The 24616-nt window shown below is 52.7% G+C and overlaps 1 protein-coding gene across 1 annotated transcript; it reads left to right on the top strand.

Annotated features, from left to right (window-relative positions):
- The first annotated feature begins 810 nt into the window (after positions 1-810).
- Positions 811-24162, top strand: TFAP2E (transcription factor AP-2 epsilon). Its single transcript, XM_074555629.1, has 8 exons — positions 811-953; positions 1062-1508; positions 1811-1862; positions 14743-14961; positions 17343-17571; positions 17767-17885; positions 21078-21219; positions 22960-24162. The coding sequence occupies exons 1-8, from the start codon at positions 927-929 to the stop codon at positions 23246-23248; spliced, it is 1524 nt and encodes a 507-aa protein (XP_074411730.1). The 5' UTR covers positions 811-926; the 3' UTR covers positions 23249-24162.
- The last annotated feature ends 454 nt before the right edge of the window (positions 24163-24616 follow it).

Genomic DNA, 24616 nt, shown 5'->3' with positions numbered 1-24616 from the left:
CATGAACCCGGTGTTGCGGGCCCGCCTCGTCCTGCCCCGGAGGGAGGGCTCAAACAGAGAGTGAGGGAGGGACGGGGAGGCGGAGGGAGGGATGGAGGAGGGCGCAGAGGCAGGCGCGCTGCCCGTCGGTGCTCCCCGTTTTCCCCGGCTCTGTTGCACTCGCCGCCCGTCCTTCCGTCCGTCTCTCCGGGCAAGGAGCCAGAGCCGGAGCATCCCCAGACCATTCTCGCTGTCCCCAGTCCGGGATGCAGCTCCCCGCTCCCCGTCGGGGAAGGGGGTGAAGCGCCCCGGGAGGAGCCCCGAGCTCTCCCGGCAGCTCCGGCCCCGGGCCCCGCTCCCGCCGCGCTCCCGGGAGGTCGCGGCTGCCTCCGGGGCTCTCGCAGCGCTCCCGGAGGGGCCCCGCAGCCGGCTCGGGCTAATAAAGTCAAACCGTACAGCATCGCCGTAGTCCCGCAGCCCGCCCGCACTCTCCCGACCCTCGGGGCTCGCTCGGGGCTCTCCGCGGCAGGACTCTCAGGCCCGGGGCAGGGGAGCCGGGGTGGCACCGGGGGGAGGGTGTGCTGTACCGGGGACAGGGAACCGGGCCCGCCCGACGGCGCGGGGGTAGCACCAGCCACGCTCCCGGGGGGCGGCGGGTGCCCCTCGCCCCCCGCCCCGGCCGCCTCCCGCCGCCGTCCCGCCGCGCCCGCTGTCGGGAGCCGTCGGGGCCCCGCGGGAGCGGGCGGCGCGTCCCCGTCCCCGCGCTCTGACGCGCGCTCCCGGGGCGGCGGGCGCGCCCCCGCCGCTATAACTGGCGTGCATGGAGTCGGGGCCGGCGCAGAGGAGCGGGCGGGCGATGGGAGACGCCGCTCCGGCGGGATAGAGGGGCGGAGACGGGGGCACCCCCGGGGCCCGGCCCGCCCGGGGCTTGCCGCGGGCCCGCACCGATGCTTGTGCACAGCTACCCGGGCATGGTGAGTGGGGGACGGGCACGCGTGGGGCGAGACGGGACGGGACGGGGGGTCGGGGGCTGGGGCCGGGGGTCCGTGCCCGCCTCACCGCCGCTGTTTTCGCCGCCGCAGGACCGAGCCGAGGGGCTGCCCGGGGCGCCGGCCGGGGCCCGCCTGCCGCAGCTGCCCTCGCTCAACCAGGCGCCCTATGGCTCGGCGCCGCCGCTCTGCCACACGCCCGCCGCCGACTTCCAGCCGCCCTACTTCCCCCCGCCGTACCCGCAGCCGCCGTTGCCGTACCCGCAGGGCCAGGAGCCCGCTTACCCTCACCTGGCGGACCCGTACGCGGCGCTCAGCCCCCTGCACCAGCACCAGCAGCCGGCCTGGCCCCCGCAGCGCGGCCGGCAGGACGAGCCGGGGCTGCTCTCGCAGACGCACCGCGCCCTGGGGCTCGACCCTCGCCGCGAGTACCCCGCCGTGCCCCGCCTGCTCCACGGGCTGCCCGACGGCGGCCACGGCCTCGCCGACGGCCCGCTGGGCCTCCACGGCCTCGGCCACCATGGCCTCGAGGATATTCAGGTACGGGGGGACAGCGGGAGCACCGGGAGGGTGCCCGGGGTGGGTGGGTTGCCCGGGGACGGGGCCAGATCTCCCTCTGCTTGTGCGACCGGGGATTTTAGGCCGGGACGAGTCGTGCCCCATGGCGTTCGTACCCCCGGGCAAGCAGAAACACCGGGCCGGGTATTCCCATTACTGGGGCTCGTTCGTGCCCTCAGAATTCCCTCTGGCCGGGGGCAGCGGGGGGATCGGGCCGTCCCCGCGCAGCGGGCAGCCGGTGCCCGGAGCCGGCTGACGGCTCTTCCTTCCCTCGGTGCTTTCAGGCCGTGGACGACGGCGGCATGAACCTGCTCGATCAGTCCGTGATCAAGAAAGGTAAGAAGAGCGCGGCTGCTCAGCGGAAAGCGGCACCGGACCGGGCCCCGCTCCTGCCCTCGGGGCTCCCCAGCGTCGGGTCCCCCCGTGGGGCTGCTCCCCGCCCGTCGGGACGGGTTCGCTGCTGTCCCCGGCGAGGCTAAAACGAAAGCGGAGGGTCCCGGCGGGCCAGCGCGCCCACCCGCCCCCGGCCCGCTGCTCTCCCTCGGGCGGTGCAGCGGCCGCCGCTCCCTCCCGGTACTGGAGGGCCCGGACGGGCGGACGCTGCTGTCGGGGAGCCCCGGAGCTCACCCCGCCGGCGGCCGCGTACGGTTCGCGTGGAAAGCGCGGGGATGCCCCGGCGGTGCTCCCGGTCCCGCCGTTTCCCGGTCGGAGCCCGGCGCCCGGTGGCGGCGGAGGCAGCGCCGGCCGCGAACCCTTCACACCATTCGGTGGGACTGGTACCGAGGGAAGGACGCGTTTAACGCAGACGAGAAGTGGCTCGGCTTTGGGGCCGGTGCTGCCTGTCCCGCATCCCGACCTCGGCAAAACCCGGGTCTGCAGAGACCCCCGTGAGCCGCTCCAGAACCGGGGCTTCGCTCCGGGACCGGAGGGGAGGAGCAGCCTTCCCCACCGGGACCAGCGGGGGGATCGGGGCTGCGGGCAGAGATCCCGCTCGACCCCCGAGATTTCCTGCGTCCGGTTCTGCCCCGCACTCTCATCTGTCCCCCACATCCCAAGGAACCGATGGGTAAATAGCCCAACTCCCTAAAATATTTCTGTGCTAAATTTTCCGCCGGGCCGTTGCGAGAGAGATGAGAGGAGCGTCCGGTGCGGGGCTCGGGGCCATCCCTACTATGGAATATCCAGCGCTGCTCTTGGCTTCTCCCCGCGATTTTTTACAGCAATATGTGCATGGGAAGGATGCGTTTAACCAGAACGGAACCGCAGCCACCGGGACGGTTCGGTAACGAGGGCCGGTGGGTGCAGTTCCGGTGCTGGTCCGGGCCGTGGCCGATCCCCGGTAAATGCATAAAAACCTCCCGATCGTGCGGTTCTTCCCCAGCTGCCGCTGGTGGTTTCGGGGGGAGCGGAATCTCCTTTCCCCAGAAAAGGCTGTCCTGGGAACACGCGGCTGCCAGCGGGACATTAATGACCCGCATTAATTGAGCTTTAATCAGAACGCTGGAGAGGCGTTTCATTAAATATTCGGGAGTGAGGAATGGTCGCAAGAAGCTGAGCCGGCACCGACCTTACCTTTGTGGCTTGGGCAGGGCAGGAGAGCCCCGGAACGCTCGGGAAATATCCCACAGTGGGAATGTTTGTCTGGAAGTTCGGTTGGAGTTATAATGGTTCAATGAGGTATTTCCCCTCCTTTTTCCAAAAGCGCCATTACTTAGATTTTTTTGTCTCCTATCAGGCGGATTGGTCGTTGTTTAGTGCATGATTTTTTGCCCTTTAAGATTCTCTAGTTCTAAAAAAAAAAAAAAAGAAAAAAAAGAAAGGAAAAATAAAATTAAAATATCTCTGGCTGAAGGCAGGAACAGTGCAAAAAGCTCAACCGCAGCCCCTGTGCTCACGGACACTTGTTCTTCCACGCCCGTTCTTATTTGGCTATTTTAATTTTTTTTAATATTAATGCATCTTTTCCGTCCCTATTTTTGCCCTCTTTATTATTATTTTAATTTTTCCTATTTTTATTCCCGTGTTTGGAGCGCGAAGCTCCGATTTTGCTGGAGAAATCGATAAATCCAAAGCCGAGAGCGTGATTGTAGTGGGGAGCTGGGCAGCCCCGGTGGAAGCGGCGGGACGGAGCCACCGGGGCTCTGTCCCGGCACTGCTCCGTCACCCTCCGCGCTATCAGGGATCGGGAGAACCGGGTCCGGAGTGCTCCTCTTCCCCTGCTCCTGGAAGTTTCCAAAAGGGCTAGTTCAGCTCTAAAGAAATCACAAAAATTATGGAAGCGGCAGCCGGGAATCCCGGATCAAACCCCTCTGCCCTCCACACGGCCCGGGGAATAAATTCCTTTACATTCGGCTTTATTTAATTTTTTTTTTTTAGAACGTATAAAACGTGGCTGTGTCAGCTTTGAGCTGTGTTCTGGAGCCCCAGCGGGGCCAGAGCCGAGCCCGGGCCCCCGCGGGTGAATAACACCCCAGGAAAAATAAAATAAAATAAAATAAAATAAAATAAAATTAAATCCATCTGAAGCAGCTCCCGGCGGGTCCCGGGCAGAAAGAACCGGAGGGAGCGGCCGGGCAGCAGGGCTCGAACCCCCTCTCTGAAGGGAGCGAGGTTAAACCTAAATAGCGCAGTTTTGTCCTAAATCACACCGAGACCCCAAATACCCATTAATCCCGGGATTCCAGACGGAATGGCCGTCGGACAGAAACCTGATAGAAATCTTTGCGTGTGGAAACAGATTTATCTCGCCTAATTAGTTACCAGATACTATTGTCCTGGTTGAACAAAATATTCATCACCTGCCCTAAATCCCCAAACCTCCCTTTTAACTCCCACCCTTTTAGTCGCGTTCAGTGCCCGGTCGGACAGCGCCCGCAACGGGAGGGACGAGCCCGCAGCCCCGCGCTGTCCCCGCAGCCTGTCCCCTCCCGTATCCCTGTTTTTGGGGACATCCCTGTGACAGGCAGGTCTCTGCCGATGTCCCCCGGAGCCTCGGAGTGCTATGTGGGAGCATCCCTGGCTGAGTGTCTGTTTTCCCTCCTTTTCCTTCTCAAATAAACTTCCAGCCGTTAATATAATTCCAGGGATTTTGTGGGCATCTCGGAAACGCGGTGCTTTACCACTTTTTCCCCTCCGAGTGTTTTCCCCAGCCCGCAGCGCTCCGATCCCTTGGCTGCAGGTAACTCTGAATGAAACAAGTGGAGAGGAAAAGCGGGGATTCACCCCAGAAATTGCTCGGGGACCATCCCGGGACCCCCATCCCGGGATCCGCATCCCTTCGGGGGCAGCCCAGGGAGGCAGATCCCGGCTGGAAACAGGAGTTCAAACACCCATTTCCCCCGCTGCCCTCGGGACTGGCTCTGGTTCGTTATGGCCGTGGTGATCCCCAGGGCTGGAGGCGCTGAGGGTGGTGAAGGGCACCGAGAAATCCCCGGTGAAGGGTCCGGTTTGGTTGTGGGTTGTGGTTTGTGAGCTGGGATTTCGCTTGGAGCACGGAGAGAAGTGATAGCTCTGAAAAACGGAGGATGAGTTTTTCCCCCGTGCTGTCGTGACAAATGGGGTGATAGATTTCGTTTGGGAATTAAATGGATAAAATCTTGGCTAGGGCAGCAGAGCATTTATGAATATCTTGTACCCCCATTTGTTCATTCTCCCTTTTTTCCCAGCAGTATTTCAGAAATTGTTTCCTTTGCCTTTCTTTTGTTGTTGTTTTGTTTGTGGTCGAGTTACTATTATTATTATTATTATTATTATTATTATTATTATTATTATTATTATAACTTTCCCTTCCATGCATTTATATAAGACCAGGAAATATTAGACTGGGAAACATTAAAATTAGCTCTGAAAAAGTTTAGTTGGGCCTCTGGCTGCTCAGGAATTTTCTGTTCCACTCACCTGCTGCCCTGATGTTTAGTTGCCCAGATCAACTACCAAGGTCTGGCTGTGAGACCCCCCCCAGACATAAAATTGGGGACTCAGCAAGTCCCGAGCTCCTGGTGCAGGGTGCGACCTTCTGGTTATGAAATCAAGCATTTAGGTCGTCGTGCTCAGTAGCAAAAAATCCCGCAGCTTGGTTGTAAAATAAGGAGGGGTTTTATTGCTTCCACATCCTTTTGGGATCAGCAGAAAGCTTCTGGGAGAGCCTTTTTATTGCAAAGAAAAATACAAATCTCTTTGCCTGGCACCTGGGGCGCAGGAGCAGCCCTGGCTCCTGCTGGAGGTGGGCAGGGGAGATCTGGGGCCCTGTGGCGGCAGGAGCAGGGTGAGCCACAGGGGCTGGTGCACCCGCTCGAGGGCACGAGTTTTGGCTGTGGCATTTTACAACCTGGAGTAGAGGCAGAGCAGGGTGTGACCAGTGTGGGCTCACACTGGCACCCAGGCACGCACAGCTCCATGCTGGGGCAGTGGGACTGCTCCTGCCACTGTCCCTTGTGTTTGTGGACCTGCTCCTGCCACTGTCCCTCGTGTTTGTGGATCTGGTGCTGCCACAGTCCCTTGTTTTTGTGGATCTGGTCCTGCCGCCCTCCCTGATGTTTGTGACTTGCTCCAGTTTCCATCCAGCCGCTCCGAGGGGCAGTGCTAGCGTTTCTGCTCAGGAATGTGGACCTGTTTGGCTGGATACTGGACAGGCAGATGGAAAGCTGTGCCTCAGAGCCCACAGTCAGGAATATTGCAAGAAGTAGCTGTCACTACTAAGGAATGCAGCAGAGGAGGGAGATTAGGGCCGAGATCCTCAGATCCACTCGCCACCGCACGCTAGCTCCAGGTTTTGAACCTTCTCAGCTTCTTCTCAGGCTGGTGGGATTGAGGCACTGGCATGATGGCAGCAGTGTCATTTCTCCTTTGTTTTGGTGCGAGGAGGAATCGAGCTGTAAGAAATGTAAGAAGCCAGATGTGGCAGGGGGGAAAAAAAAAACCTGAAAGAATGGTAGATTAGATAAACATCATTTCCTGTGACGAGCAAGGTAATAAATGAGGTCATGCTGTAAAACACCTGGGGCTGTGAAGACACAGCTTTTACAGGACTGTCCAGGGCCGTGGGTGGAGGTACTTGGCCTCCAGTCAGCTGCAGGGTGCTGGGCTCACTGTGGAGCTCTCCCAGCTCTGTGCAGCCTCATTGCAGCAGCAGTTTGCCTGAGTAGGAAAAGGGGCTCACCCAGGACAAGCCGGGTCTTGACTGGAAGTTTTGCTGCCTTAGTGCTGCTCATGAATGCTTTAAAGTTTCGACAAGCCCTCGCACACACCGGGAGATAGAGCAGCGCTCCTCAGAACGCAGTCACACCTCCCGAGCCTGCCGCTTCTCCCTCGCGCGCTCGCCGTGCGCGGCAGGAACACCTACTAATCAAACAGGGAAACTTGAAAGAAAGTTTTCACTCTGAACTGCATCCAGATCACCATTCCTCCATTAAAATTATATTTTTAATGTCCTATAATTGCACCAGGATAAGCCCAGGTGTGTGTTCATGTGAGATAACACACGCGGGCACTGGTGAAGGCGCTGGGCTTTGTCTCAACCTCCCCAGTGCCTCCCAGGCATGTGTTATCTCCAAGTTTCATGTACCTTGTCATGACTTACTGTTTAATTAGATGTTTCTAAATGAATTTTTTTCTTTGTTTGAAATAAAGAGCAACTCTTAAAGGGTAGGTTCAGGAAAGCCAGCTTGGGTTGTGTTTTGGCGTGTGGCTTGAGCCAAAGCAGCAGCACCTCTGCTCTGGGAGAACCTCAGGTGGGGCTTCTCCATGGACAGCTCTGAGAGAGCAGCACAGATGTGTTGGGCTTGCTCTGGAACACCTTTCCCTTCATTTTTTGGGGGCTGTTAGGTATTTTTGCAGTTTGGTGGCTGCTGTCACATCACTACCCCAGCTCCCACAGGGGCTACTTCATCCACAGGTGGACTGGCAGCAGGACAGCCTTGGCCAGGTGACACCTGTGGTGATTGTCCCTGCAAAGGAAGCGGTGCCAAGATCTCTATTTGTGTGACAGCACAGGTGCCTGCCTCACTGGGGTCCATCAGACACACACCCAGGGCAGCACAGACACAGGCAAGGCCCATAGGGACCCAGAAATGTCACTCCAGGCCAGAGTCACACTAAACCTGCAGCAGAGCAGAGAAAAACACAGACTATTCCTCCCAGTTTAATAATATTCCAAGATAGATGATCTCAGAAAAAAAATGTTTGCAATCTCTCTTAATTATTTGAAGCCTAAATGAGGTTCTCTGAAGTCCTAGACTAGCACTCTAACCACTAAACCATCCCACCCTTTCCTGTGTGATCCAGGGAATTACTCACTCTTGCTGTCCTTCCATTTGTTTGTTTATTTTAATTCTTAATGGAGGAACTAATTAACAGATCTGGATGTGATGCTTGGAGCTTCTGCTGTGCTCAGCTCTCATCTCCCTGGCCTGTCCCCAACCCAGCTCTGCCTTCCCTTTGGTTGTGGTTTGGGGGGAAAGGGCAGAGAATGGACTGAGAAGGAATTGCTAGAAAAGAGCCCAAGGTGCCCATTACAATTAAACAACCCCAAAACACAGCATGGCAGGAGCTTGGGGCTTGGAGCAGGACGAGGGGAGCTGGGAGCAGGTTCACCTTCGTGGCTTAAAAATCCATCTCGGTGTCTGCGGTGCGTGCTTGGGATTCCAGCCGGGCTGAGTCTCCCCACCCTCTATCTCAGGCATTTATCTGGCATCAGTCACCAGAGTGCCGAGGCGCCAGCGAGAGAGGGACCGGGTCAGGCCCTGCTCCCTCTGGACTGGTCAGACAGGTCCCAGGTGGTGTCCCCAGGGCTCCCTGGGAGCCCCAGAGTGGCCACATGTGTGGGAGAAAGCAGAGCCACCATCCCAGGGATGGAGAGGAGCGAGCAGAGGATCTGACCGAGGGTTCTCCGGGAGGTTTCCATCTCAGTTAGCAAGAGATGGAGTAGCCATTGAAAACCATCATCAGAGGGTTTATCTCAGCAATACACTGGTGTCAGCAACCCAGGGCACCTGAGCAAGGAAAAGGAAAAGCCTTTTTTTGCTGTGACAGAGGGTGAGCAGAGCCTGTCCCCAGAGCAATCCCTGGACAAGGCAGCAGCTCCGAGGAGCTGCTAAACCGAGAGATTCACGTTGCTGTGGTCAGACCCAGACTGAAACCCCGCCAGCTCAGCGGGCTGGCAGCGAGCTCAGTACGAAAGGAAGAATTTTTTCTATTATTATTCATGTCTGATCTTTGCTGGATGGCATTTTGCCCTTCAACAACCTGAACAGATTTAACAAATTGACAGGAACGTGGCAGTGGCTTCCACGGGATCGGCCACCGCTCGCAGCGATGTCACAGCTTTGTTCTTCCCTTTTAGTTTATGGAGATCCCAACCACACAAATTCAGGTGCATCTATAGGGAATACAGGGAAAATCTCCCCTGCATGTTATTGTGAAATGGATTAAACTGTTTAAACACATAAAGATCTCATAGATTGGGTACCAAAGTGTTTGTGCTGCTAAAGGAGTGTATTTGGGGTGGTTGATGCTGCAGGCTGAGTTATGGGGTGTGTGGGGCTGGGATCACTCATTGCAGCACAGCCAGGGGTGACATTGGATGGGGAACTTCCCTTGGTGTCAGCATGGAGCAGTGTGGGTTTCCAATTCCTCTGGATTAAATCCTCTGGCTCTCCAGCCTCCCGTTTTTAAACCTGCTTGGTTTGTGCTGTAAAACATGAATTCTATACTGGCAGAATTTGAACTGAATTTTAAATAATTATTCAGTAATTGAACTGAAATTGAAATGGTTAATTTTCCAGTGTAGGTATGGAAAGGCATAGCTGCAGATTCAGAAAAAGTAATTTAGAATCAAGGGGGAGGGAAATAATGTGAATTACCAGACTAAACTGACTTCTCCAATGAAGTCGCTGCATCGGGGCGGCTTCCAACCAACACTGCAGGAATATCTCCAAACAGTTTGTCACTCAAAAGCAGAACCCAAATAATTTTCATTCATTCCCTTTAAAGGTTCAGACACCTGAGTTTTATTATTTAGGGGGACATTTTAATCATTGATATTTGTGCCTTCCAGTGAAGTGTTTCTGCAGTTACTGCTCAGACTGTTACATCAGGGTTCCCCAGACAGCAAAATCCACTCCATGAAATGAAGCATGGAAAGGAAACATGTGGGAACTCACCACAAATTAATTGTGAGCAGTTCCCAAAAAACTGACAAACTGAACAGCAGCATATTTGAGGTTGAGTCATTCCTAAATGGTGAAGCAGAAAATGCATTTGCTGAATTATCAATTGCAAAGCACTTTCTCCTCCCCTTCCCAAGTCCTGCAGGAGCACAGGGGGCTGAGTAAGTTTTAATATTATATCAGCTGGCCATTCCTATCAAAGCATGATGTACTCAGCAGGGACCATTCTTGACAAAGCCATTGTACCCATGGATTTGGGGGGGTCTGAACCTTCCTGCTCTGTAGATCCATCCCAAAGCTCCCCAGAAGACACCTGCACTGACACGTGGTTGGGACTTCACTGGGTCAAACAGAGGTGCAGAATGAAAAATGGAATTAATATCACATGGCAACTTCATATTTCTTTCCCAACCCGATGAATGGATTTGCATGGGAAGCAAAATGTTAAATATGGGAGTTTTGCATAGGCATGGGACCTCTCCTGATCAGCTTTCTCATGGGAATAGATTGAGGCTGTATTCCTGCTCTCTCTGAGGGTCCGAGATTCATTTCCCTATCAGAGCTCAGCGATCTCAAAAACCCACAGATAAAACCAAGATTCTTTCCATCCTTCCATTTGAAAAGGCCGATGCTGGCGGTTCCTAGAGAGGCTCTTTGACAGGGAGACTTGGTTCAGGTTGTGCGTTCGAGATAAAGAGAATACCTGTATAATCCCCTCTGGGGAGAGAGGATAATTACAGAGTGTGCGTTTGAAATACAGCTGATGGCTCTGACCTCCTTCCCTGGACCATCAATAAATACCTCTCTGCTGAAACACCGGGAAATTGGCGCAGCTGAACTCTGCAGCACCTCCTCCCTGAAAAAGGGCTTTTAGAGGGATGGCAGGACCAGCTTTCCCCAGATATTTTTTTATATATCTATCTCCATCTTATAATTTACATCAGAGCCCTCCCTGGTGAGGGACGGGGGGCTCAGGGGCTTTGGTGGGGGGCTGCAGACAGAGCTGCTGTGCCTGAAGATGAGCGATTGCTTTGTCCCAGGCTGTCTCCTAAGGCGATTCACTGCTACCTCTTTAAAATGCAACCTCCACTGTAGCACACTCCCACTTTTAAAGGGATGTCGCAATAAAAGCTCCGACATTCAGGGATTCCGCCTGACCGAGGAAGAGAATTTACCTGCCGTGGATTTGGAGGGAGAAGAAAACAGACTTGTAAGACGGGCAGCGATTTGCATGTTCCCTCCGGACCTGCTTTTCCCCTTACAGCACCCCGAGCTCCAGCTGGAAATGGAACAGAACAAATAACAACACCACGATAAGCAACTCAATTCCCAAGTACCACAATTTTTCCTGCTTACAGATAATTTTGCAAGCAAGCAACGCATTTCTCCTATGGAAGAGGAGTCTGTACTTCATATTTTTCTCTTTTTGTAGGCAAAGTTTCTTTTCCCTTAAACCCAAAAATCGATGTTTTACTTCCAGCCCTGAGCACGGACACCGGCTCCTGCAGCTCCCCGCACCGAAGACTGAGCCCGGCTGCAGCTGCACCTTTTTCACCGAATATTTACATTTCAAAGTGCCCATTTCCAGGAATCACAATGGTAATTTCACCCACAGACTTTGGCGAACAAATATGAGGAAGGAGAAGGAATGCAGGAGCTGAGGGATGGAGCATCCTCAGCCCGGAGCGTGCGGAACAGGGAGGATGAGGAAGAGGAGGAGGATCGTTTCGTGCTGGATTTCACTGTGCAAAAGCAGGAAATTCCCCAAGGTTTTCTAGGTAAAAGCATTTGAAGAATGGGTTTGTTTTGCTCCTTTTTTTAACCTCTTAAACTTAAAAGCTAAAGGATCTGCAAGCCAGAAGCGGCAGAAACTTTGTGCTTTCTGTTGGGACACTTTGAAGGCATGAGGCTCCTTATTCCATTCTCTGGATTCACAGCTGAGCAATCCACTCAGCCGTGGTTTTATCTTTCTCCCAGCTGTCTCCTGAAAAACCCCTCAGGGATTCAAAGCTGTGACATCCCATCCCATGGGCTGCAGCATCGCTGGAGGTGTGGGACTCCTGTTCCTCACGGAATTGCCTTTCCATTGCCTGTTGCTACTTTCTCAAAACCCTCTAATGTTATGGATCCCAGCACCTGTCTGCTCCAAGGGGCATCATCACATCCCGTGCTCAGGGGCTGGACCAGCTCGTCCTGGTGCATTCAACACCCAAGGCCTTCTCACCTGGAGAAATCTCCCACCAGAGATTACTTGGGAAGTTTTAATTGAGTACCATAACATCCCTCCCAGGTAGACATTATTATATTATTATCTGCAATTTGTTGCTGGAGACAGTCAAGCCCAGACTGGGACGGTGACTTGTCCTGTGTCATAACACAATTTCATTCTGGCTGTGCCAGATACAAAGAGATAACCCCAGGCAGGCAGGGTGTTCTCCAGCTCAGGGAAGCCAAGGGATGAAACCCTTGGTGGTTTTGGACACCAGGGCTTGTTTGAAATCACTCTCTGCATCAGGGTTTTTTGGGCCACAGCAAATGCAGTTGTGGGGGTTCATTATCTGACAGTTACACCAGGGGATGTTTTAAAGACAAACCAGAGTCTGACTGAACACAAAAGGCTCCTCTGATGGGAGATCACAAACCTTGAGGTTCACAGGGAGGATGGAGTCGTGGGTACCTGCTCTAAGCGACTCTCTGGGAGTTTGTGTCTCTCCAGTGCTGCTCACACACACCTGGAATAGAACAGATTGCAAATAGCACCTGCCCTGTGAGGTTCAGGGCTGTGGTGAGAGGCTGAGTGTGATGGAAAAGCTCCCTGTGAGGTGTACAGAAGAAATGAGGATCATTTTCCTCCCGAAACTCAGCAAGATTCTGCTGTGTGCTGTTATTGCCACGCTGCCCTTCTCCAAATCACCACAGCACCAGGAGCTGAGATGATGTGGTGACAAACAGCTCAATTTCACATCTTCCTACAGAAAATCCAGAGCTCTGAAAACAGAGGCTGTGTGTAACCAGCCTGCAGCACAGCACTTCCCAGCACTTGGGCAACAGCTGAACTGGATTGCTTAGAAAGGCATTGCCACAGACTGGAATGGCACACACACACATCATGCCCACGTTCCTGAGCTCTGGTAAATCATTTAACTTGCTCTGTGCCTCAATTTTCAGGAGGTGCCTTGAGTCAGGAGTGATTTAATGGCTTTGTGGCTGGTGTTGTACCAGCCCTGCACTGAGGATCAGCAGTGTGTGAAGCCCTTTGAGGTCTGCCAGCATAACCTTACTCCAAAATCTGTTTTCGCTTTCAGGTCTGACCCCTCTGACCTGTGTCAGTGCTTACCTGTGTCCAGCCCACCTGCAGCATCCCCAGGGCAGGTCCAAATGTGTCACAGGGACTTCAGTTTTTGAAATCTGCAGCCAAGCTCACCTGAATTTGCTGATTTAGAAGCAGCAGGATTAATGTGAATAAAAAGCACTTCCACGGGAAAAACCCTCTCAGAAATGCCAGGCAGTTTAAGAAAAGGAGGAGGACAGAGTGAAACAATCAACAATCAAGAAATAATAATTGATAAATAATAAGAACAGATAACAAAGAGGACCTTGTATTCCCCAGGAATGCTCTGAGCAGTTTTTAAAAGTCTGAAGTCTCCTTCCCCTTTCTTTGGCTGAATCAACCCAAACTCCCACTTGTGCCCAGCCATTTGTAGCTTCCTGGGGTGGGCTGGGGTGACCCAGGGGTGCCCCAGGGGTGCCCCATCCTGCTCACCAGGCAGGGCTGGAGCTGTGGTTGTTTGGGCAGCAGCATCCAACCCTTCCTCATCAGCCTTTGTAGTGTGTTAGCATGTCATGGTGTGCAAACGCATCTCTGGGATGTATTTCTGTGTTTCCATGGGCAGGAGTGGGACCCGACCCTGCCCAAGCTGCTGCAGGGGGACGAGGGAGGGAGAGCCGGGTCACTGTGGGAGAGGTGATGCCAAAAACGGATGTCTGCTGTGGCTGATCCATAGGAGGGATGTGTGTGCAGTGACACGATGTGACAGATGTGACATTTCCGTCCCACACGGGCGGCTCTCAGGTCCTTGCTGTGCCCGGCTGCTCCTTTGCTCAGGCACCGCAATTCCCGCTCACATCGGGGCTGTTCAGTGCCTCAACCTCACCGTGCAGACCCTGTCTCTGCCCCAAGGGTCTCTGCTCTGTGCCCCAAGGGTCTCTGCTTTGCCCCAAGGTTTTCTGCTCTGCCCTGAGGGGTCTCTCCTCTGCCCTGAAGCGTCTCTGCTCTGTGCCAAAGGGTCTCCCCTGCGCCCCAAGGGTCTCTGCTGTGCCCTGAGGGGTCTATCCTGTGCCCCAAGGGTCTCTGCTCTGCCCTGAAGTGTCTCTGCTGTGTCCCGAGGGGTCTCTGCTCTGCTCCGATCACCTGCTGCTTGCGGGAGCAGGAAAGCAGCAGCTGAAGATCGAGGGGGACTTTTGGTTTACTCAGATGACAAGAGACAATTTTGGTCTCTCCTGTGTCCCTAGGGGGGTCTCTGCTCTGTGCCAAAGGGTCTCTCCTGTGCCCTGAGGGTCTCTGCTTTGCCCCAAGGGTCTCTCCTGTGCCCCGAAGGTCTCTGCTCTGCCCTGAGGGGTCTCTGCTGTGCTATGAAGGTTCTCTCCTCTGTCCCCAATGGTCTCTGCTTTGCCCCAAGGATCTCTGCTCTGCCCCAAGGGTCTCTCCTGTGCCAAAGGTCTCTGCTCTACGCCAGGGGTCTCTGCTCTGTGCCAGGGGTCTCTGCTCTGCCCCGAGGGGTCTCTCCTGTGCCAAAGGGTCTCTGCTCTGCCCCAAGGGTCTCTCCTGTGCCCCGAAGGTCTCTGCTCTGCGCCAAAGGGTCTCTGCTCTGTGCCAGGGGTCTCTGCTCTGCCCCGAGGGGTCTCTCCTGTGCCAAAGGGTCTCTGCTCTGCCCCGGAGCCGGGCTGAGCGCTGGCAGGCGGCCGTGGGAGCAGCCCGGGGCTCAGGGGGTCGGTGCCGGGGCGCGGGGCTGCCGGCCCGCACCTCTCTCATGCTTCCTTCTTGTCTGCAGGCTGGCTCAGGTGCTCCGATCACCTGCTGCTTGCGGGAGCGGGAAAGCAGCAGCTGAAGATCGAGGGGGACTTTTGGTTTACTCAGATGACAAGAGACAATTTTGGTTCCCCAAAAGCCAAGGAAACAAAGCTGTCAGGCTTTAATGGTAGCTTGTCTCCCTCCTGCAGCATGTTTATGGGCAAACAAGCTGCAGATCAGACCAGGCAAACAGCAGCAGGTGAGGCTCAATAACAATAACTCGTGATTAATGGCGAATGTGGCTTTGTTTATTCTTGTTGTATTGAGACAATGCTGTCTAATGGCTGAAGCACTGCTGCAGGACTCCAGGGCCTGGCTCCCAGCACTGCTGCCTGCTCCATGCCTCCCTCACGTCCCCCGTGAGGGCACAAGCTCTACATGACACAGCCACCCTGTCCCACACCTGCACAGCCCAAAGTGACGGGGATGTGGCCTTGGCTGAGGCTTTGAGGCAGAAGAGCAGTGCCAAAACCCACGCTCAGTGCTGGTGCCTGCCTGGTTTGCTCGTGGCACGGAGCTGGGCTGAGCCAGCTGTGCTGGGCTTCGCCCTCCACAGCAGTCAGCTCCAGGGCACAGCTTTCCAGGGCTTTGTTTCTGACAGTGGCATCATTCCTAAAGCCTTCAGTACGTGTTTCCCGAATGTTGTGTGTCTCCATGCTGCGCATCAACATCACCTGTGCCTCCCTGTCGCTGCCTGGCAAACCCAGAGCTGTGTCCCACCCTTCTCCGTAGGCTCTGGTGTTAAATCACACTGGTTCCAGCTGGGTTTGCCTCCTCCCCATGGATGTGTGGTGAGGCACGAGCCCTCTCCCTGTCCCTGCATGGCTCTGCTGTCCCCTGGGTGTGTGCAGATCCCTGGCCACGCATGCAGCTTGAGTGCAGCCATGGCATGAACACAGGCATGCACGGATGTACCCAAATATAATCCAGGTTACAGAGTGGATCAGTCACACACAGCTCTTCACAGCACTCTACAAGCAACACCTGCTCCCCAGGGGAGTCTGGTTTGGGGGTGGCCCTTTCTGCAGCAGAACCCCATCACTGAGACCCTGCAGGGCCTCACAGCTCAGCAGCACTGCACGGATATTTGCAAACCACGCTCTGACTTTTGATTTTAAGGGATCCCCTAGAGACTAACCTAACCTGTTCTGGGACTGCGGAGGAAAGCTTTGAAGTTGCTCCTTCCTGGAAATAGTTCTGGTTTCCTACATCTCAGGGGGATGTTCCTGTGTTTGTTCTGCCCCAGACCAGCCTCAGTCCTGGCAAACACTGACGCAGCTGCCAGCTCCAGCAGGGCACTGGTGCATCTCGCCCTTTGCTCCCTGACTTTGTGCAAGTTTTGTGCTGGGAGGAAACTCCATGTCCTTCAGCTCCTTTCCATTCATCCCTTAGCCTTAAAACATGAGTCATTTTTACGGAGCATGTGCTGATTTTTATTGCCATGCTAGCGAGTGGTTGAGCTGGATTTACAATATGCCAATTGTAAGCGCCCCCTCATAGGTCCATGAACCCTCCCTGGTTAATCCTCGGGCTGCTGTTTCATTTTGGCCATATGTATTTCCTTTATAAACCATGGCAGTCACTGCTGCATTGCTTGCAGGAACCATCTGACTGTGGAACAGTCATTCCTGAGGAAGCACAAAGAATGCCAGGGCTGAAATGATCTTTGGATTATTTCAAAACCTGCTTTTTTTCCCCTGAGTTAAATTGGTTATTAATTTCAGAGCATAAATCCAAAGAGATTTGGCACAAGTTTCACCTACAGTTTTAACTTACAAACCTTTATTGTATCTAGGAATATTTCTTATGGGAAGACAAATGGGAAAACTGAGCCCCTTTGCCCTGGTGTGATGCCAAGGGCCCAACAAGATGCTGCAGTTACCAGTGCCTGCCTAACCTTGTGCTAATTGACTTTTGCCCATTAAGCAAAGGGAAGTTTGCGCTGGATTAATTGGGTTTGATCTTCTCAAGCTTCCTTTAAGCCCGGGATGATGAAAGTTTAGGGCTGTGTCTATTTGTGGGGTTAATCCCAGAGCTGAAGGCAGAGAAACTCTTTCCCCTGGTTCCCGTGGGCACATAATGGAAGCAGAGCTCTTGGCCATCCCAGCAGCTCCTGGGCTTGGGGCAGGGGATGGAGGTGGCTGATCCTGCCTGGTGGGTGCTGGCACAGAGCTGGGCTGCAGCTGCAGAGGTTTGGCATCCTGGCCATAGGACCAGCCACGTTTTGCCTGGCCACCCACCTCCATGGAGCACCCAGAGGGGACAGGGAGGGCAGCTGGCCACAGGTCCAGCCAGAAACACTATGGACAATGCTCAGGAGACCAGCCCAAACCTCGGCTTTAATTACAGCTGGGCTGGGAGGTGTGGGAATGCAGGGCAGCATCCAGGCTTCTTCCTTTCCTTCAACCTTTGTTTAGTTTAGTTTCATCACCCCACCTCGCTTCTCTCATTGAGGAAAACAAGGAGCTAATGAGACATCGCAGCAGCAGTGCTGCTGTCTGGGAGGGGCTGCAGAGCTGCCTGGAGTGTTCAGGTTTCTCAGCCATGGTCTCCTCTTCTCTCCCTGTCCCTTGTCTCCAGTGCCCATCCCCTCCAAGGCCAACGGCGCCACCATCCCCGCGCTGTCCATGGGCAAGGACGGCCTCATCGGAGGCGTCACCAACCCCAACGAGGTTTTCTGCTCCGTGCCCGGCCGCCTGTCCCTGCTGAGCTCCACCTCCAAGTACAAGGTGACGGTCGGGGAGGTGCAGAGGAGGCTCTCGCCCCCCGAGTGTCTCAACGCCTCTCTCCTCGGCGGGGTCCTCCGCAGGTAAGGTCTGTGTTCAGCACCAGCTCTTGCCTCAGATAAAGAGACGAGAAGTTCTGGTGTGTGGCACATCAAGGAATAGTATTTTTATCGCTTTTTTTTCTTTCTTTTCAAACCTCAAATCTTAAATTAGGATTATGGTTGTTTTAATATGAATTATGTGGAAATTTATTTTCCCTCTTGGTTTTCTCTTTCCAGAGCCAAATCAAAAAATGGAGGTCGGTGTTTAAGGGAAAGGTTAGAGAAAATTGGATTAAATCTACCTGCAGGAAGGCGCAAGGCTGCCAACGTCACCCTGCTCACATCCCTCGTGGAAGGTAAGAGTCCCTCCATGGAGGGTAGAGTGCCAAAACTTCCATCCTCCTAATTTCCAGCCTTCCACAAACCAGAACTCATAAATTATGATCGCCACTGAATGAGCATTGCAATGTCCCTGTGCAAATCTCCACACTGATTCAAGAATGTGGCCTTTTAAATGAGCAGACACTTGGGAAGGCAGCGGGCAGAACACGAATGAAACCAAGACAGCAAATTTCCCAGAAGATGTCCAAACACATTTGCCCTGCCTGTGGTAGGAGGTTGGAACTGCATGATCTTTAAGGTCTCTTCCAACCCAAACCATTCTAGAGGTTTATGTTTCCATGTCTTTATTTCAAAACTCAGCTATTTCTGTTGGATCAGGTGTGGCCCATGGAAAAGGGCTCCTCATGGGTGCCAAGCAGGACTGAGAGCATCCTTCTGGCTTGAACTCAGAGCATCCCTCTGTCTTTGAGCTCTTTTTAACAGCTGGGTCACAGAGTCTAAACACAAAAAAAGCTGAATAAAGCTGCCCAGAATTTCCCAGCTGCCCTGCAGCCCCATGTGCCCACTTAAGGCACAGCTCAGGTGCTTCCAACCATGCCCAAGCTCAGGTCCGGGTCATGTCGCCTGTAAAGAAGAAAATGCCCCACATCCAAGTCCTTCCCTGCTCCAGGAAATGAGTGAGACACCAAGGAGATGTCCAACTGCCCTGAGGTTTTGCAGGTGGAGCTCAGGTGTGGAGCAGCCACCCTCAGAGCCATGGAAAAGGTGCCCAGACGTGTGAGGTGCCCCTGCCTGACTCCACCATTTCCTCCCCTCCTACTCCTCTCCACCATGGAAATGATGATGCTGCCTCTGAGAAAAGCACACGGGGATGCAAACAAATGGAATGACAGCTCTGCCTCCCTCTGAGCTCAGGAATCCATTGTGTCCCTGCCCAGCTGCCTTGGGATCCTGAATAGAAAATCATCCCCATTGTCGCCAGCAAATTAAATGACCCGCTTCATTAGGCCGAGGTTGTTACCCAGGGCAGTTGGTTGTGCTGAGTGAAAGGCTGATTTCCATGAAAAGAAAAGAAAGAAAAGAATGAAGGAAAGAAAGGAAGGAAGAAATATACAGTTTGATTTCAAGTGGCTGCTGATGTTTTGGTTCCTGCTTCCCAGCTCGTAGTAAATAGGAGTGGTGCTGTGTCTGTTTGATGGATATAATTTCCTCCTGCTTGTAAGCACGATGGAACCAGGGGATGTTTCACCCAGAGGAAGGTGCTGCTGCGCTGCCATCACCCAGCACACACAAACTGGTTTGCTCCCCTCTGCCCCAAACACACTTTTTCCTGAACATTTGCTGTCTTGGCTTAATTTGTTTTGTCCCCTCTGCCTTCCTGAGGTCTAATTATTTAAAAGAGTCAATATGGATGGGGTCTTGAGTGCTAATGAATTTTTTTTTCTTACACTGACCCACTCATAGAGGTGGGGAGGATATTCCTGGAGAACCCAGGGAGCGCCAGGTAGAAACAGCTCCCTTGGGAGTCCTCACCAGGTACACCAAGCACTCGACCTCTCTTGGGCAAGTGCTCCATGACAGCACCTCCAGCCTGGACCCAGAGGAGCAGCAGGGCTCCATTTCCACTCCAGAAATGTCCCTAAGCTCTTGGGAGGAGATTTGCCCTCAGCCAGGCTCTTGCTGCCCACCATGGCCCTCTGTGCACTCTCCTGCAGCCTCTCCTCCTCAAGATCTGGCTCAATGTGTCTTTAACACTAAAGCCAGAGTGTTCTGTTCCCCCTGGCACCTCTCTAATCCAGCATCCAAACTGCCTTTAAAGAACATCAAAATGTGCAGCCACTCACACACTCATGGAAGAAATAAATCCTGGCTCTGACATGAGGTCACTCAGCTCTTTTTTATTATCCCAGTATCAGTTTTTCAGCAGTTATTCCTTTCTGACTGCTTCTTTTACACACTGCAATTATGATTCTTTTGGTTTACCTTATTTGCTCTTTCTCTGGAGGAGGAGATGAAGTGGAAAGTGCTGTTGTTATGTGGGAAGCAGAGACACTTCCCTGTATCAGGGCTCCACAGGCTGGGATCTGGGTTAATGCTTTAGGATGGATGGCCTAATACATGTGAGCAGCAGGGGGGCAAGGCAAATTAGCTCTGCCTGCCCGAGCGGGATTTCGGGTGTTGGGCATGATCAATGGCCATCAGCTCTGATTATTTCCACGGGGACGCCTGGAGATGGATCAATGCCATCAATGGGTGGGCATTTCCACGGGGTGATGGATACGCTGCCTGCACGTCCTGCCCGAGGGTCTGTGGGGGATGCAACCCCCTTCCCCCTGCCCCTTCCTCTTCTTCTTCCTCCTTTCCCTTCCTCCTTTCCCTTCTTCCTGCCCTTTCCTCCTGCTCCTTCCTCCTTTCCCTTCCTCCTTTCCCTTCCTTCTTTCCCTTCCTCCTTTCCCTTCCTCCTCCTCCTTCCTCCTCCTCCTTCCTCCTTTCCCTTCCTCCTTTCCCTTCCTCCTCCTCCTTCTTCCTGCCCCTTCCTCCTGCTCCTTCCTCCTGTCCCTTCGTCCTTTCTCTTCCTCCTCCTCCTTCTTCCTGCCCCTTCCTCCTTTCCCTTCCTCCTGCTCCTTCCTCCTTTCCCTTCCTCCTGCCCCTTTCTCCTTTCCCTTCCTCCTGCCCTACTGAGGTCACTCTGTGACCCTCCAGTTTCCCTTTCAATCTCTTCTCAATTTGGGGAAGCCAAGCAGGAAATTTGGGAAGAAGTAGGGAATTTGGGTGGAAGCAGGGAAAGATGCAGCAGGGGATGTTCCCAAGTAAGAAATAGCTCTGCTGTTCTTCCTTTTGCAGCAGTGCCCAGAGTCACTCCTCACCCTGCTCCAAGGCCAGCACTGTCCTGATGCTTTTATAAAACATAGTAAAGGAAGGACCCAGCTGCTGTTTAGAGCTGGCACTGGCTTATCTGGCCCACACAGACTAATTTACAGATGAGAATAAGAAACTCAGTGGTGTTTCTGCAGCAAGAGATGAAGTTGGGGAGAGCTCTTGGGTGGCCACTGAGACAGGGAAGGGCGCCAGTCCCACCAGAACTGAGCCCCAACGGTTCTGAAGCTCTACAGGAGTTCCCAGTTCCCATCTCCCAGTTTCCAGTTCCCAGTTCCCAGTCCCACTGGTGCTGGCACAGTGCTGATGTCCCTCTGTCCTGCTCTCAGGTGAGGCCATTCACCTGGCCCGGGATTTTGGCTACGTCTGCGAGACCGAGTTCCCGGCCAAGGCAGCAGCAGAGTACCTGTGCCGGCAGCACTCGGACCCCACGGAGCTCCACACCAGGAAAAACATGCTGCTGGCCACCAAGTGAGTACAGAGGGCAGGGAGCCACTGGGGCACTGGGGATCTGCAGCCTGGCAGGGCAGAATGAGCCCCCAAACTTTGCTTTTCTGTGGGGAATATCGTCGGCAAGGGGGCTGTGTACAAACCACGAACGGGACGGGACTGATGGGAACGTGCCTTGAGCTGTTTGATTTTCCAGCATCAGTCTCATTACACGGTTATGACAATGGGAAGATGCCACCAGCTCACATCCCAGGCAGCAGATAAAGAACTTAATATTACAACTCACTTTATAAGTTTCTTGACCAATCACACAAAGCGCAAGCGCATTGACAGTAGTTCTATCCAACCACTATAAGCACAGGTACCTTTGGTTAAAACAATGTTTGCTTATTTCAAATACAATACCTACTTGTAAGCCTTAAAACACATGCACAGAGCTCCATTATGAAGCTTCAACCTTCCTAATACCTTGCTAGATAAACTTTTCTGTAGCTTAGAGAGTTATCGTAGACAAGCGTCAATACACAGGCCATCGTTCTATTTGTCCTTGCTTTTCTACAGTTTAAATAATTTTTCTGCCGGCCTATCTCATGGCTGCTGCTTAGCTCTAATCACAGTTCTACTGTATCTGAGACTTGCCTCTTGCAGCTTTCCCAAAACCCTCTGATTTTGCGGATTCCCACAGGGAAGAGATGGGCTCAGCATTAGAACCCAAACTTTGCTCTTCTGTGGGGAAGGAAGGTGTCCAGCAAGGGGGACAGCCTACATGGATTTGAGGGTTTGTTCTTGCACAGGAGAGGGTAACCCAGCCCTGGAGAGCATTTTGGTACTGCCTCATGTGCCCTTTCCAAGCTGTGGCTCCAGTTCTGCATTCAGTGGCTTTCCCCAGGTTGGAACCAAAAACTCCCAGTGGGAAGGTGGATGTTGAGGCAGGGAACAGGAAAAGAACCCCAAAATGCACCCAGAGAAGTTGTGAATGTCCCTGAAAGCATTTAATGCTAGTGTTAAAAACATCAATCACTTGTTTTTAAAATTTTACAAGTTTAATAATAGTAAAATGACTATAAAAATAGTAATACAATTAGAGTAATAATAATTTGGACAATTTGAATTAGGACAATATAAGACAACAAATACAAAGAGTTACGGATGTCCAGGTACCTTTTCTGGGCAGCATAAACCCGAAAAAGGACCCACATTAACAAAGGATTAACCCTTAAAAGCAACAGCCTGTTGCATATTCATACACTTCATACATGATGCATAAATTCCATTAAAACACAGATTCTGTCTGGTCAGTGCCAGCTTCTTCCTCTGAATCCTGACAGCACCTTTGAGGAAGGAAAAAGTTTGTTTCTTCTGATAATGGAGCAATAAATTCTTTTTTTCTGAAAGATTCAGGTGTCCTGTGGCTGACATCTCGCTGCCAGTCCTTTCTTTAAAAAAGTACCCTACACAGCATCGTTTCCATGTTAACAATTTTTATAACCTAAAACTATATTTACCACACTACTTAAGAGAATTAATACAGCATCACTTCCTAACACAACACATATAATATGCATTTTAATATTTGTGAAAAGGCAGTCATAAAGCACATGCATTTTTCACACTAGGTTGGATGAAGTTCTGAGCAGCCTGGTGCCCACACCAGGATGGATGATCTTTCAGGTCCCTTCCAACCCAAACTGTTCTGTGATCCCATGGCCGTGTCCTGCAGCTCTCCACGTGCATCACAGTGACCAAACCTCTCTTTTTCAGGCAAATTTGCAAGGAGTTTGCAGACCTGATCGCCCAGGATCGCTCTCCGCTGGGGAACAGCCGCCCCTCGCTGATCCTGGAGCCGGGCGTGCAGAGCTGCCTGACCCATTTCAGCCTCATCACCCACGGCTTCGGGGGCCCGGCCATCTGTGCCGCCCTCACCGCCTTCCAGAACTACCTGGTGGAGTCCCTCAAGGGGCTGGATAAAATATTCCTCAACAGCACGGGCAACGGGCACACGGCCGGGGACTCCAAAGCGTCAGACAAAGAGGTGAAGCATCGGAAATAACGAAATTACAGCGCTGCCTCCCCCCCGTTGGAGCTTCCCCCTGGCTCCATGGGGAAAAAGGTGACCCACAGCACTGTTTTCTGAACTGCTGAGTTTGGATGATATAAAGCAAAGAAAGAACAGACAGGAAAAAAAGGAAGATTTAAAGGATTTGAGAAGAAAACAGTGCTAATGAACGTAGTGAGGTTGAGAGAAGCCAGGCTGATGGCTTTGGGGTTTTGCCTTTTTTTTTGTTTTGTAACGTGGATGCAGGAAGACAAGTCATGTGCAATTTGATTTTATTTTGCTTTTTATAAAAAAAAAAAACAAAACATAGTGAAATCCTGGAATTTGTTCCAAGTGAAAAACTGAGAGGAAAGAACAAAAAGCCTCATCAGTGCAAGACCCAGAGCAGGAGCAGCCCTGGCTCTACCTGGATTTATCCACTGGTTTTGAGGCTGGAACCTTCCCATTTCCCCACAGCCCAGCCCCGATGCCAGGCCAAGGAACACTGCTGGCAGAACTGCTGTGGATTTAAAGCAGGTCCAGGCTTTGTTTACAGCTTCAAACTGAGACTCACTGTGGATTTTCCTGTGGGCTGAGGAGCCCCAAAGCCACGGCACGAGGGAGGAACAACCGCACAGCCAACGGGTCCCAGGGCAGATCAAGGGGAGTGCCCCTGACTGGTGCCCTCCTGGCTGCGGATAAGGCAGGTGAAGTTAAACCCAGGACTAAATAAAACTCCACAACCCACAGATAACAGCACACAAGTTTCTAAATTTAGTAATAATAATAATAATAATAATAAATAAAGCACAAGGAGCAGAACTTGAACCAGGCCAAACGGAACTCTTCTAAATCTGTATATATTTATTTATGTGTAATTAAAATCTGAAAGTTTTAAAATGTCCAGTGCAAGTTATTTATATCAAATTGAGTTGGGGTTTTTTGTTTTGCGTTTTTTTTTGTTTGGTTGTTTGTTTGTTTTGGGTTGGGTTTTTTTCCTTTTGAAAGATGAAAATCTTTGGATTTTCTGCCATTAGAAATGGGAATGAAGTTTTGGATCCACCAAACTGTAGCATGGACAAGCTAGGCTGTGATGATGATGATGACTCTAGAAGTTCTGCAGGATTTTGTACTTGCTGTCGTTTCTCTTAATGCTGCAATAGATGTACAACACCCACACTACAATGTCATTCTCATTCTCTTAATAAACCTCTTTTTATTTGAAGAAAGCACCTCCATCGTCTTTGTGAGAAGATCCTTCGCCTCTGTATATGAAAGGGATTATATAGTTTATTAGATGGAAAATTACATAAAATTGCACAGATTGAAGAGAGAATTCTCCAGTTTCATGGCTGGGGGTTGAGTGCTGCCACAAGGAGAGCT

Source organism: Zonotrichia albicollis, chromosome 20 (assembly GCF_047830755.1).
Source record: "Zonotrichia albicollis isolate bZonAlb1 chromosome 20, bZonAlb1.hap1, whole genome shotgun sequence".
Classification (NCBI taxonomy): domain Eukaryota; kingdom Metazoa; phylum Chordata; class Aves; order Passeriformes; family Passerellidae; genus Zonotrichia; species Zonotrichia albicollis.
This window is presented reverse-complemented; position numbering and strand designations above follow the sequence as displayed.

Coding starts and splice junctions, on each gene's coding strand:
- TFAP2E (XM_074555629.1), top strand. CDS start 927: ATGCTTGTGCACAGCTACCCGGGCATG. Junction 14,962..17,342: donor GACCAGGCAAACAGCAGCAG/GTGAGGCTCAAT, acceptor CCTTGTCTCCAG/TGCCCATCCCCTCCAAGGCC. Junction 17,886..21,077: donor GCTCACATCCCTCGTGGAAG/GTAAGAGTCCCT, acceptor TCCTGCTCTCAG/GTGAGGCCATTCACCTGGCC.